General features: G+C 38.8%; 1 protein-coding gene across 3 annotated transcripts in view; it reads right to left on the minus strand.

The window, feature by feature from the left end:
• Window positions 1-13,662, minus strand: part of prkcha (protein kinase C, eta, a) — a 34,768-nt gene extending 21,106 nt beyond the window's left edge. For all 3 annotated transcript variants that reach the window (XR_005993312.1, XM_041812918.1, XM_041812919.1), the window contains exons 1-2: window positions 12,918-13,662; window positions 2,867-2,930 (exon numbers count right to left, since the gene is read on the minus strand). Coding sequence is in view for 2 of the 3 variants with exons in the window: in XM_041812918.1 (XP_041668852.1) it covers window positions 2,867-2,930; window positions 12,918-13,268 (415 nt within the window). In the remaining variant the exon portion in view is untranslated. The remainder of the gene's footprint in view (window positions 1-2,866; window positions 2,931-12,917) is intronic.
• Window positions 13,663-14,811: the final 1,149 nt, after the last annotated feature.

Genomic DNA, 14,811 nt, shown 5'->3' on the forward strand with positions numbered 1-14,811 from the left:
TGATACGTTTTGTTTTTCTTTTTTTTGTCAGAAAACAGTGACTGTACCCTAAAAGGGAAGTAACTTCTGCTGTAAACTGGACAAAGTTTAGTTCAAGCAAAGTTTAGGATGACAACAAACATTTCAAAGCAGGAAACTGACCTATTTTATAAGCTAATATACTGTGTACAACTGCTTGGAAACAACACAAAAAATTATGATGTAAAATGTAATCAGATACTTTCCAAGTGATTTCCAAATACTTCAGCCATCATTATCAGAAAAGCCTTTCATCATACATTCATCCATGACATCACCCCTGTGATACTAGAGAAATTTGAAAGTATAACTTCTTGTGTCATAATGGCGATTGATTTTCTTGTGAAATTAATGTGAAAAGACACAACAGAAGACAAAATATGATGAACAATCTTACCATTTTACATTATTGCATATCTGCATGTTTTCACTGTATGTGTTTTAGCTCAAGGTAAAGAAAGCAGCACAGAGCAGTTTGTGAGGTTAAAACAACACATAGACATCACGGAAACTGCTGAGCTCTTACCATACTCCGATAAACATGACATGTTTGTGGTTTGAAGTGTGAAAGGGGGCTTAAGGAGACGTCTAAGATGGAACTATCTTGTTTTTTTCTCTCCATAAATGCTCAGTATTATATCATGTTGTAGGAAATTAACAGCGCTATAGCCCAGAAAGAAAGATTTTACTGAAAATTCCCATTTTCCAGCTATCTTTCACGAAATCAATGTGTGTTAAAGATGTGGTATTGTCTGCAATGTCATATCTTGCTGATATAGGTATGTTTAGATCAGGCTGTCCTCACAAACTGAGTGAGCGTGCAAGAAGGAGACTAGTGAGAGAGGCCACCAAGACACCCGTGACTACTCTGCTTCAGCAGCTGAGATGGGAGAGACTCTGTGTACAACAACTGTTGCCCAGGTTCATCGCCAGTCAAAGCTTAATGGGAGAGAAGCAAAGAGAAAGCCTCATAATTCATATCAAATCTCGATTAGAAATTGCCAAAAGGCATTTGGGAAACTCAATAGTCAAGTGGAATAAAGTTCTTTTAGGCCATCAGACAAGATGCTATGTTTGGTGGATACCAAACACTGCACATCATCACAAACACACCATCCCGTCCGTAAAGCACAGTGGTGGCAGCATTATGCTGTGGGGATGCTTCTCGGCAGCTGGCCCTGGAAGGCTTGTAAAGTTAGAGGGTAAAATGAATGCTGCAGAATATAGGAAAAACCTGAAGGACAATCTTATTCAGTCTGCAAAATACCGAGACAGAAATGGTTTAAAGACAACAAGATGAATGTTCTAGAGTGCCCGAGTCAAAGTCCAGACCTCTATCCAATAGAAATAGAACACTAGATACAAAAAAAAAAGGGATGCGAGAGAGGGGCTTACATGGGCCACAAGCTAACAATGAGGCCATCTGCACCCCAAGACTTTTTGAACAGATAGGACGTACATGTGTCGAGTCTGTCCACCTATTTTCAATGAATTTATCAATCATGGATCAAGTCATGGTTTTATCAAAGCAACAATTATAATTGGTGTTGATTTTTGACAGCAATTCAGCATTTTTTTCCAGTGTTGGTCACGGGAGCCTCAGCTTTTCTTAGATACAAATAGGGGGACTCCAATGTAAAAAAGGTTGGGAATCACTGACCTATACTGTGTGCCTAAGTTGAGCAAGTAAACTGTGGCATTACCATCCATCCATTCATCTTCTTCTGCTTATCTGAGGTCGGGCCGTGGAGGCAGCAGCTTAAGCAGGGAAGCCCAGACTTCCCTCTCCACTTTCAGGACACGCTGGAGAGTGTCCTGGGTCTTCCCTGGGGCCTCCTTCCAGTGGGACTTGCCCGGAACACCTCACCAGGAAGGCATCCAGGAGGCATCTGGACCAGATGCCCAAGCCACCCCATCCGGCTCCTCTCAACACGGAGGAGCAGCGGCTCTACTCTGAGTCCCTCCTGGATGGCCGAGCTTCTCACTTTATCTCTAAGGGAGAGCCCAGACACCCTGTGGAGGGAACTCATTTCGGTCACCTGTATCTGTGATCTTGTTCTTTCGGTCACTACCCACAGCTCGTGACCATAGGTGAGGGTGGGAACGTAGATCAACTGGTAAATCTAGAGCTTCGCTTTTCGACTCAGTTCTGTCTTCACCACAACAGACTGATGCAGATGCGGCACTGCACTGATCTGCCTGTCAATCTCCCGCTCCATTCTTCCCTCACTTGTGAACAAGACCCTGAGATACTTGAACTCCTCCATTTGGGGCAGGATCTCATCTGCATTCGCATTACATAAATAATATTTGACAGTATTGTGCTTTGACTGAAAACAAATATTCCAGTGGACCTTGCAGAAAAAAAGGTCACTACTGTACAGAGTTATGTAAAATACATTTGGCAAAATGCCTTTCAAAGTTATTAAAATGCTGTTAAAATAAGAGTGTACATTAAGCAGCGTGGGAAATACATGAATATGTTAAGACTCCAGTCAGCAAGAACAATAATTTAAATAGCCTAGCTTAAAAATGTGATGTATCTGTCATGTTACATAAATAAAGCTTGTTATTGGTAATTTTTGGCAGGAAGCGGAGCATGACCGCAACAGATACAAGAAAAAGGAGGGTATGATGACAAATATTACCTCTGAAGACGTCTGAAGAACACATACATACCAGTCGATCTCAGTCACACAGAAAACGAGTGCACACCTATTCTCACAGCCTCTACTATTACACAGGTACATTTGAGCTATTAAAGGGCTCAGAGATTATAATTATTCAAGCTGATATTTAACATGTGAGAAACCTCGAGGTGTGTTACAATGGTTAGTAGCAGACTTACCATCAGTGAAGGATCCAGTGAGGGTAACATGGATATAAACTTTGCCCTCTGGCTCCAAATCCATCTGCAGAGAAACACAAAAACACAGTTATATTTTTTAGATTCTTTTCTCACTAAACAGACACACTAAAAAGGAAATAAGATCTTAGCAGTACCAGAGTATTTCTCGATATATTTCTGTGAAAAATGTATAATAATGATTGAAAAAAAGGAAACATAAAATCAATATAGCTGGCAGAAATATGACGACTTGAGGCCCTGAAAATAACACTTCAATTTGAGTATTAATCATGTTTTTGAAACAAGAGCTTGGTGTAAACTGCATTACTGAGCATCAGTCTATCAGGAGAGATGCAGCTATGTAGCTTTAAAGTTTTTCATTCCTCAGTGTGTACGTAATGTCGGAGGAATTTGGACACCAGAGCAGAAAGAAAACAAAGCAGGTCTGGCAGGTTTAACAGGTTGCAGAGGTTGTGTTGACCTGATGCTCAGCTGAGTTAAATTATTACAAATGTCTGAATATGAAGAGAGCGTCTTCATGGAGGCAGACAGTGAAAGGCAGGAAGAACCCAATACTTCCTGCAGTGAAACCATTGAATGGAAACATCGGTCACGCTATGATAAAATAAGGATCTATTTATGTTGTATACACCCCCGCCTGGAAAAAAAAATGTCTGCCCACAAAACAGCGACACATTTAGTTGTGACCACACATTTGGCACTTCAGTACAGACCTTTAAATTAAGGCAGAGGTCATTTTATCACATCACAAACTTCTCCACTTTTGTTTTCAGTACCTGCTTATATCAGTGTCTGAATCTACAGTCTAGACAGCGAGTTTGACATGTCCACTGCAAGGACTTCCTCTGTTTGTGTTATCTTTGGTATTTTAACCTTTGCTTTTGGCCACAGTTGAAGGAAGAACACAAAAGCTGTAATGAAGCTGTGAAACATCTCTCTTCACACGTCTATCTGCATGTCAGTTTTGTTTTAATACCTTTCTGCAGCAAAGAGAGACTGACAATGGAGTAGACCTGTATGATATGAGAACAATCTGTGATGTGTGTTAACACTGTTGAACATTGCAAAGATGACATGAGATAGGATCAATAAAATAATATTACTGTGCATATTAGCAGTTCATATTGGCATTTCTTAGTTCTTTCTAAACTTACACAACAGATAGACTGTTTTTTATATCCACTGAATGAGATTTATTTCACATCTATCTGGGTAACAACCCATAAATGGTGTTCGGGAAGAGGCAGAACCTTTACAAAGTTCCCGGGACAACTGTCCGTCACATTTCTTTTGGGCTGCAAACCAAACACTGCGTGATGCTCACCCAGCAGTTCATCTCAGTACAGTCTGTTTTTAGCTGATGTCACTGTTTTAATCCATATCTCACTAGTCTTTAGTCCTGGATGATTAAAAGAAGCAGACTGTGGCTGTCTCTCTACAAGCACAAACAGTTTAATCCCTCATGTCTGTTAGCATCACCATGCTAAAGTTTAGTAAAGTATCTGATGATAGACAAGTTCTATTCCTGTCAAGTCTGTCACAATAAAAGTCTTCAATGCTAACCAGCATTGATGACTTTTATTTTGAAGAGCAACTTAAGGAAATAAAGTCTTTTCAGCAGAAATTTAACAACAAAGACGTCTCATAAACAGGAGAGACATAAAATTCACATAACAGAAAAAAGAGATATAGGGAATACCCAAAGAGTTAAATATAGGATGATAAAATGAAACTGAGACTTTTTAGCTCTAAACTGTCTGTCCGTCATGACATTAATGTGACTGTTTCTCTGGTGACTGACACAGAGAGCTGACAGGTCCAGCATTGAAGACCGATGATTCCTCCATTCAGGTTGTAGCATTTTTTTAGATCTGAGAGGGATCATGGGCGGGGCTTTAGATCATCCAACCAATACACCCACACCGTCCTAGAGCAGATTTTACTGCCTCATTTTTCATGATTTTGAAGCTGAGATGATTTATTTGACTGAAATTTAGTGGTTCGTAACACAATGGCCTGTCATACAACAAACCCAAATACAGATTTATTATCACTTTACAGGGATTTTTAGGACAGAAATTCATCTCAGGGTGGGTTCATCTGGCTTAAAAAGGCAGTCAGAGGGCGTAAGATAATGTGAAAGCATGGCAGATGTCCATGTATTCGTTATTGCAATGAAACCATGTAGTTCAACCTTATTATGGAAACATAATGAAAGACTACTGTGTTAAAAAGACTGTGACATTGGAAGACAATATTGTCAATATTGGCCTTAAAATTACTTACACTTCTGCCAAGAATGAACCCAATGTTGTCATTGTAACAAAGTTGTAAACATTGTTTTTACATACATGTGTGTCTAATTTTGCTTTCTTTTTCATGTACAAGCACCTAATGTTCACTTATTTTTGCTTGACTTTAAATCTAGACTGTAAAAAAAGAAAACAATGAATTATTCTGGAAGTTGTCCTACTGTGATGAATGTAAAACCATTTGTAATTTGTGCTTTTCCAAAGCAAGTTGACATATGAGATGGGAGGGTCAACACCTACTGTAATGACTTTTATCAAAAACAGAGCATGTATTGGTGCACAGGTGGCCTAGTGGTTAGGTCCTGCCCCATGTCTCTCCCCCACTCTCTTTCCAACTCTATCCACTGTCCTCCTCTCTAAATTAAGGCATAAAAAGCCCAAAAATAGATCTGAAAAAAAAAAGAAAAGGTGGAGAAGAACCGATGTTAAATGGGTGTCCATGATTGATTTTTAAAAGGAGAACTTTCAAAGCTTTAACACAGAGGAGGAAGTTTCTTTTTCAGACACAGGCGATGAGGCCCGTTTTACTTGAGCAGGCAGAGCACTTTTCTGGAAAAAGATGCGGGGATATTTTTAACCCGCTTTCAGTTTCACTGCCCCTTAGGCAGACCACTTCAAGTAAAAAAGGTAGAAGAAGTTGTAGTAGCAGTTTAGCAGTCATCTCTAATTGAAAGATAATTCATAATAAGAAATAACAATAAAAAATCAATAAACTGTGACATTTAAGAGCTCCAGTAACTGCACGACAACTGATGTGTCACTCTGCTGTCATGCAGTGTTTACAGGTGGGAGGAAAAGGAAGCTAGCCTAGTGTGTTCAGTGTCATATGGTGAATGTTCATGTTGGATGATGTCAATGCCGACACTTCATTATTAATTTAAAAGGGAAGTTTGGTAGGTGTGCTTAAAAATAAAGTTTTAATGCCTGTCTAGAGCAGCAAAGACCTCAGCTGTTCTGTGAGTTATCGAAAAGAGATCAGACACATGGAAAAAAAAAGGAGGAGAGAAAGTTGAACATCTGGATCAGGGCCATTAGAGACCAAGAGTTTTTACAGTGAGCCCTAGAGCGCCGATCAGACGGTGGGAACGATGTGATAAACAGCAGTGTGGGCGTGTGAAGGCCTGCGTCTTCGTCTCCGCTTCCTCATGTGTGAAACAGCCCAGCAGCACTTTATTCTGAGTAACAGAGCACAGAGAAGCCTTCACAGCTCCGATCTTGCAGATAACAACTTCATGCTTGTGTTTTCAAGCAAGAAAGTCAGATGCATGAAGAAATGAGTTGTTCAAGAAGTGCAGACCAAGCGCTCCACTTTCATACCACTTCCCTTCCTTTATTGGGGTCTTTGACAGTGTGCAAAGGTTTCTGTATGTTACTTTCTATTCTAACCATTTTCAAACCTTTCTCTTTCTCGATACAACAACAACAGCACCTGTTTTCTCACGTATCTATCATTTTTTTACACCTTTTAAAATACATTATGATCCATATAGCCCTGCAAGGAATGTTTTGAGTTGTTCTGGTCAATTTTCCTGTAGTTTGCTGTATTTTTAAGATATAAATGGGCATAGTATACAGTTTGAATCATCAATGTGAAACATAAGTGTTTCCCTTTTATAAAGCATCATGTCAGTGCTACTGAAATTTCCCCTTACTGCACTACCAGTTTAAAATATGAATGTGTAGGGTGATGAAATGTTGAGATGGAGGGAATATGGTATATTCATAAATACCTACAATGTTATATATATGTGCTGTTTCATCCAGACTTCATGTATTGTAGGGTTGCCAGGTCCATGGTTTTCCTGCAGTGTTGGGTTATTTTTTACTGACTGATGCGGGTAGATTTTTTTGTCTGCATGTTGAGCAGACCCATTTTTGATGTCTTGTGTATGTGTATTGTGTCCAAAGCAGAACAAACGACTTTATTTACCCTTAAATGCAACTAAATCAACCTGCAGAGAAGCAGGAAAACATAGAACATGGCACACAACCAAAGATCCGCTGTGCCACTCTGACACATAGGCATACAGAAGCAGCACACCTGCACTTACACAAGATATAAATGCGGGATGGCGGAGGTTTTACCGGCTTATGTTGAATTTTAGCATTGGGCTTGGTTTTGGGCTAGTTTTTATTGGCCATTGGGCCAGATTTGTCAAACTAGACCTGGCAACCCTGATGTATTCGAAGTTTTGTAATATTACTTCTTACTGATAAACCTTGTGTCAGCAATAATTTTCAGGTCTATGTTCTTTATCATCAAATACCGTATCTCTGAAGGAGCAAATGTCTATTACAGGGAGAAAAATCTGCATGCAATGAGGAGTGTTGTGTTTTGTGGTCGATACCACCTGAGCCACCCCCAGGTCTGGACAGGTTCATGTTACAATCACTGACACCTGCATGGGCTTAAAGTCCTAGGGGGCTGAGAGCAAGTCAACGGAGGGGAACTCCAGTTTGAAGGTGCAGTTTTTGTCCCATCATGCTATATGACGCTACATAGAAGGCATGTATTCAGAGGTTTGATGAGGACATCTGTTTTCTTACTGATACAGCAAGCAGAGGTGGAAAGAGTGCAAGACTTTTGTACTCAAGTAAAAGTTAAGTTACTTTGATTAAAATTTACTTCAGTAGAAGTCAAATTATTGGCCAATCAATTAAAAGTACATCATATTTCATTGAAAGTTAATCTGAAGTACTGAGTAGCCACTGAGGATTCATACAGTAAAATATAATCTTTTTTTTATTGGCAATAACAACATGAAAATATGGATCTCCAACCAGCTTGTTAGGGTAAGGTCACACCTTTGAAATAATGTGAAAAGCAATGGCTGTCTTGGATGTGTTGTGGAATCATTCTCTCCCTTTGTGCTGATCATGTAACCTTGCAAAGCAGATGAATTTACCAGACTCCATCCTTGTCATCAGGCAAATCCATCTTGAAAAGCTCCAATCCACACCGTTTGTGCTGAACCGAACATTTTAAGGACCAATCAGTGTCATTTGAGGAGAATGAGCCGGAAGCTATGGGTGGGGTTTAGTTGTACTCAAAGCCATTTGCAATGGTTGCCTCTAGTGTGGTGATTTATGCAGATATAGCTCTAGTCTATCATCGGTTTCAACAGAACATGAGCACGTTTCTGCATGAAATAAAGAATAAAAACAACAAAACCTTTTCATAACAGGGAAGATGTTTTCGCTTTTCTACTTACCTGTTTCAGCATGAGTTCATGATTGTTATCGGTGGTGGTTAGTTGTACTGAATGTTTGTATAAAATGACTGCTGTGGCGATTAGCTCAGACTTAGTCACAGAGGCAGTTTTGTCAGAACTGGACAACAAGAGCAAAGAGCCACGATGAAAGCTTTTCATGACAGAAGGATGTGTTCGTTGTTCTCTACGCCTGCTTCAGCATGTGTTTGTGATCGCTACAGGTGAGGTCTGCTGGTTTATTTAATGGCAGATGCTGCAGTAGCTCAGATGTAGCTGTAGAAAAGTGGTAGTTCAATCGAAAATTGACCACATTTCATTGTAAAACAAGAACAAAGAGCCACACTGTAAGTCTCCAGACCAGCCTTGGCGTAAATTTTACTCACCAAGAAGCCCCGCCATGAACAGCAGCGGTAACTTGTCAGCTCAAGAGAAATGCATGCGTATAACATAATTTTGTGTTTTCGTTCTGATAGGCCTGGCGTGTCAGGTCACTGATCATGGTTAGTCAGAGCCAGACAACTGACAGTGCAGAAGCAGAACATCCTCTTTTTTACTTTATGTTTTATTTTCTCAGTACTTGATGCTCTTAAAAGTAATGAAGAACAATACTTCCCACAAAATTGACTTAAGTAAAAGTAAAATGACTGATTTCAAAATGTGCAAGTACACCAAAAACTGTAGTTAGTTACTTTCCAGCCCTGATGGCAAGCATGAATAAAGAGTAAAGTTTAAAAGACATAAGTTTAGTATGATTAACTTTATCCACATAGCTGCTTGTAAAAGGCTACGAGTTGGGCTTATATCACCATATAGGCTTAGGTGATGCAGCTCACCCTCTATGCAGAACTAACACCTTGCCCCTGCAGTGGTATGTGTGGTTTCAGACTCTATCCGCTGATGATCACAGTAAGTAAGACGTTTGAGATCCCTGCCCATCAGCAGGGTTGGGCTCAGTGATGACAAGATGCTGTTGAGGCATTCCTCATAGAGTGACACGTGTTGGGAACAAGCCTAACAGCCTGTTTTGTTTCCTGTTGAACCTCCACCTAAATATTGATCAGCATTAGTCAGAGTTCTCATGGGATAAAAATACTACAATATTCTAAGGTAAACAAATAGCCTTTGATTTTGAAGAATGAATTCACTGATTCTTACTTTTCTAATCTAATTCCATCTGTAGGTGCATCTGCTCCACTTATAGAAAAAAATGTTAGACTATTCATCTACAAATTTGAGACAACAGATCATTTTCAAGATAGCAGCTGGAGGAATAGCTATGATAAAAGTAATATACTTTAGAAAAGTCATTTTCGCTTTTGTTTGACTAGTTTTCTGCACTAGTCACAATGAAACAGACTGTATTTTCCAAGGAACCAAGCACACCAAATCTGTGCTGCTCACAGAAAAAATGGCACTTGTGCAAGTGATGAACATTGGCAGGCAATCCAGGAGCTGTTCAATGGACAGATAGCGATAAGTTTGTAAATCATTAATATCACTCTTAAAAGAACATACATATCTGTATATTATATTAAATATTTGTTTGTGTATTTAGACGACTACCGTATGATCAGTAAAGATCAGTAATGATCAGTCTTTCTTCATTTTCATAGGTATTTATGTTGTGCTTGTTAATTCCTCAATAATTCTAGTTTTAACTGTACACAGGTTTAATGACACACAAAACCCCCAGGAACAGGCATGTGTGTCCATAAGTTCTGGCTGGTGTCAGTGTTGTAGGGTAGAGGGGCTTGACACCCAGTGTATGTATATTATAAATAAACCAAGTGGGTGATAAATTTATCCTGATCAACAAACTCTACAAATAATTCTGCCTATTCTCTGATGTTTGTGTGTCATGGACAGATATAACTGAGCTGCATTTCACTTTACAGTAGTCATTTAAAACAGTCATGTTATATAAAGTGCTCTAGCTGCAGTCCTCCTGGCTTCCTCTGATCAGTACACATAAGATTCATATATAAGGTTTAAAAATGTTTTGATATTCAGAAATTTTTTGATAACATGTTTTTAAATGATAAATTCATTTTTTAAATGACTGATATTGAAGTGTTGAGACTCAAGGGAACTGCATCTATTTCATAACACAGGAAGACGGAGAAGAATTAATCCATCAACAAAATGCATGCAAATTTTTGTACACTGTAGAAATTATGCAAAACATTGGCTTTATTTTAGTGTTGGAACACTGCAAATTTAGATCATTAAAAACAAGAAAGGGCCAAAAAATGGGAATTTGAAGTCATCTATTTTTATCATGGTACTAAACCAGGTGTCAACAACATCCGACTTTTTACATCATTATACAGAGACAAACAATGCTACTCACATCCACGTCTACAGTCAATTTAGAGTCATCAATTATTTGTCTCTATATGTCAGCCCTGTAATTGACGGACGCCAAAACCAGCCCCCGCGACCCTGAACAGTAATCAGTGTTTCCCACAGAATGATACTGTACTTGGGTGGTAGGGATGCCAATCCCACTCTGACTCATTCTGCACATTGAGTTTTTTGTGCTTCTGATCTTTTGATAATATTCATCAGCAGTTTGATGTATACAGATGCTCAGATAACATCACTTGCCTTTTGAAATGTTTTACTTGTTATTCCAATTACATAGCAGGTAAACTGCGTCACCAAGGCTTATTGTTGTCGAGGTAATGTATCACAACCATCATCCTAGGCTGCAAAAGTGCAGGGTAACATTGGCAGCAAGGAGCTGAGGAAAAACATTGAAATATCTATCTATCTATCTATCTATCTATCTATCTATCTATCTATCTATCTATCTATCCAGCAATGGTGGAGGTGTTTTGACAGGAGTTTATCTTAGGAATGTAAGATATTGTTGGCATGACATCAGTCTCAGCCAACAATATCTTATAAAGTTAATTATTTGTATTTGTGTAAATGAAACTTTATCAAAACTGTCTGAAGACCGTAGATCTTAGACACCCCCTCTCACAGACCACTACTGTGAGACGCTGTCTCTGTCATAATGAAAGTGGCATAATTTGCACATGTATTTGCACAATGTATTTACAGTTTAGATTTTTTTTTAATTCAAAGTCTAACATACATGAAATAGACTAAGTACATTGCAAACATACAGACTGAGCAACATTTCATAACTAAAACAGAGAAAAAGGTCAGTTATGTATAGACCCATTTTAGCAGCAGATGCATGAACAGTGGCTGGCTTTATCTTCATTAGCATAAACTAACATAGCTGCACAAGCACTGTAATTACTGTTACTACATAAGCCAACGTAGCTAAGTTGGCTTTAGCAACGTAAACTTAAGCAAACATAGCTGGAGTTAATGGAGCTACGTAAGTTGCACAGCTAACGTTAGTTTCATTAGTATAGATATCTATGAGCTTCATAAGCTTTAACTTTTTAGCAACAATATCTATGTAGCCTAAGCAGCTAGCAGAGCTGTGTTTGCTAGGTTAGATTTTTTTCATTGAGAACAATCTATTCCCTGTTGGAACTGTTTATTTACTGCTTTATAAAATGTTTTGTAAAGATATTTTGCAGGTCAGGTTTTTACATTTTAACATTTGGTATCCTAACCCTTACTTTAACCAGTACCTGAGCCTAACAGAAAGTTTAATCTGAATTTATTTTTAAAGTCTTAGCACGTATTTCTGCTCACACAGATGTGGCGCCTCATAAATTTATGCTTCTCATTTCTTCACCTTTAAAGTGTTCTTAGGACTTAAGTTCTACATATTCGCCATATCCAGTTTAACTTTTTACATTTAAGAATGTGTTATTGTGTTATTCAAAGCACTTTGTTAATGATCTGGGGACCTCCCTGCTGTTAAACCTGTTTAATTAGGAAAATTAATCTTTATTGTGAATTATAAGCTCTATAGTTCTGTCTCACTGTCATTGTCACAAGGCTGTTTTTAGTCCTTTTAAAAAGGCACATGAAGCTTGATTTGAATTTTACTGATAAAGACTGAATTTATATAATGCACATGTAATCAAAATATTTTATTGTCACCCTTTTGGCACTGAAGAATATCTATATTGCTAAAAATACTTCTTTCATTATTGCTGTATCAAATGATGACTTCTAAAACAAGTAGACAATCACAATAAAAGGAACATTATAGAACAGCAGGGACATGGTGTTTTTCAAGATGAGTTCAGAAATCTCGGCATATCTGCAAAAGTTCAACATAGCGCATCCCTGCCAAGTTACGTGTCTCCTGTAATAATACATGTGATGTAATAGCCTACACTGGTGCCAGACGGCTGCCTGGGAATATGTAATGACATGAACTAAATATTGAACACAAATCAGATTGTAGTGGTGTCTGAGAATGGTCTGTGGGATGGGAGATTGGTGTGAACAACTAGGCAAAAAATTCGGGTCTCCATATGTTAATCCGGCCATGTTTGTTGTTTATTCTTCCCCTCTATAACCAAAAAAGGTGTACTTTTTACCATAACAGGTGTACTTTTTACTCACCCATCCGTCGAAAGTCTCCCCTGTGTTGGAGGTCTTGATGAGCTCCTCAAACTGGATGATGCAGTTGGCCACAAAGTCATCATATCCGATCGGGGTGTCGTGGAAAACTGCCAGTTCTATCTGTTTACCGTCCTTCACGTTGAGACAAAACTCCTCGTTGTACGTCGGCGTGTTCGTTTTCTGTTTGGTGTGCGTTTGTCCGATTTTGAAGTCATCCACTTTAACAATAATGTAAGGGTCCAGCGCTGGAGCGGCTTTGTTAAAGATGACAGAGTGGCGGAGGGAGAAAGTGGTGGGTTTCAAGTCCACCGCCTCACCTATCCGAAGCTTCAGGTAACCGTTAAACTTCATTTTTGGTAAGCTAGTTAACCTCACGCGCGAGGTAAAGGCACTCAAGAAGCGAACATGTAAAAATAAAAGCGTCAGAGAAGCATTCACAATCACTTAATATCAACAACAACAACGATGCTGTCATAAATTCATTGTTAAATCCTTCTACTCTAATTTGTTGTCACCTCTCATGGTCCGAAGCGTTCATACTCAGTTAGCGTTTGTCCTGGCGCCTCTCAAAACAGACGTAAACTGCCAGCCACTCTCACAAACGTTGCTCTTTCAGTGTGAACCTGTTCTAAGAAGTTTGAGTGGGAAGGAAGAAACAACACCAACGTGCAGAGTCCTGCGAGTTCCGCATAACTTGTCACACTCTAAAACACCACACAATCCCGCTAAAGCTGTCACTGTTGGTTTGCTTTGTCACGTGGTTAAAGTTGTAGTTCTTCTTTCAGTGTGTGGAACTCGGGTGGCCATGATGCATCGCTCTGTCCTCTGAAGGTGTTGTGCATGGTGTTGTGACGGCTCACCTGTCATCGCTAATTGGGGAACCCACGCCATCTAGTGGTACAATTTAAGGCGTGCAAAACTGGGGCTCACCGAAGGCCCTGATACAACCATAACGTGAATCAAATATTTAACTTTCATTTATCAGAATTTGTTTTAGAAACAGGGAACTTCGATGCACATAGTTGGGTTAAGATACTAAAGGTGTTTGTGGGGTCACAAAGTAGAATTAATTTTGTTATAATCGGGCAACTGCAAAGTCACTTGAATTTTATTTTCTCATTTATTTCAATCTCTGTAAACCTCATTTGTAGCCCATCAGTCTCTTCCTAAGTAGCATTAATGTCAAAGACACTGGTAAAGGTTTGGGGTCTAATTTGGCCCAGCCAAACTGGGGACAATGAAAGTCAGCAAAACCATGGTCCATTGTCAAATTAATCTGTGATAACCAAATTTTACTTTTAACCCGAATAATACCACTCTTACCAAAGCAACAAAAATAATCTTATTTACTTATGCTGTAGTATAATATAGCAGTTTCAAAATGTAAACCTCTTTTCTTGAAACGGAATTGCCTTTTTTGGTAATGTTAACTATGTGGACGGGCACATTAAACTAAACCATGAGGAAACTAATTTCAGACTCTATAGCTCCATAAACTAAAAAAGAATGTAGATAACTTAGAAGAACAATGGAATTGAATTGCAGAAAAAACTGTAAAAGAAATGGCAAAGAAAAAGAGTTAAAAATTGCAACAATGAGTTAAAAGTGGCATAAATTGGCTAAAATTGGTAAAAATGGTGAAAAGTACTTAAAAAGTGGCATAAATGGGTTTAAAGTGGCAAAAATTGTTGAAAATAAGTGGTGAAGTTGGGGTACAGGGTGGCAAAATCGGTTAAAAGTGGCAAAATTAAATTAAAATAGGCAACAAAGGGATACAGCCACTAATATGGCTTAAGAAAGGAAAAAGTGGCAAAAACTGATGGTAATAAGGTGGAAAGCCAGAAAAAGGGCAAAAAATTGTTAAAATTGGCAAAAAGGGGTAAAGATGGGTGGC

This window comes from Cheilinus undulatus, linkage group 18 (genome assembly GCF_018320785.1).
Source record: "Cheilinus undulatus linkage group 18, ASM1832078v1, whole genome shotgun sequence".
NCBI lineage: Eukaryota > Metazoa > Chordata > Actinopteri > Labriformes > Labridae > Cheilinus > Cheilinus undulatus.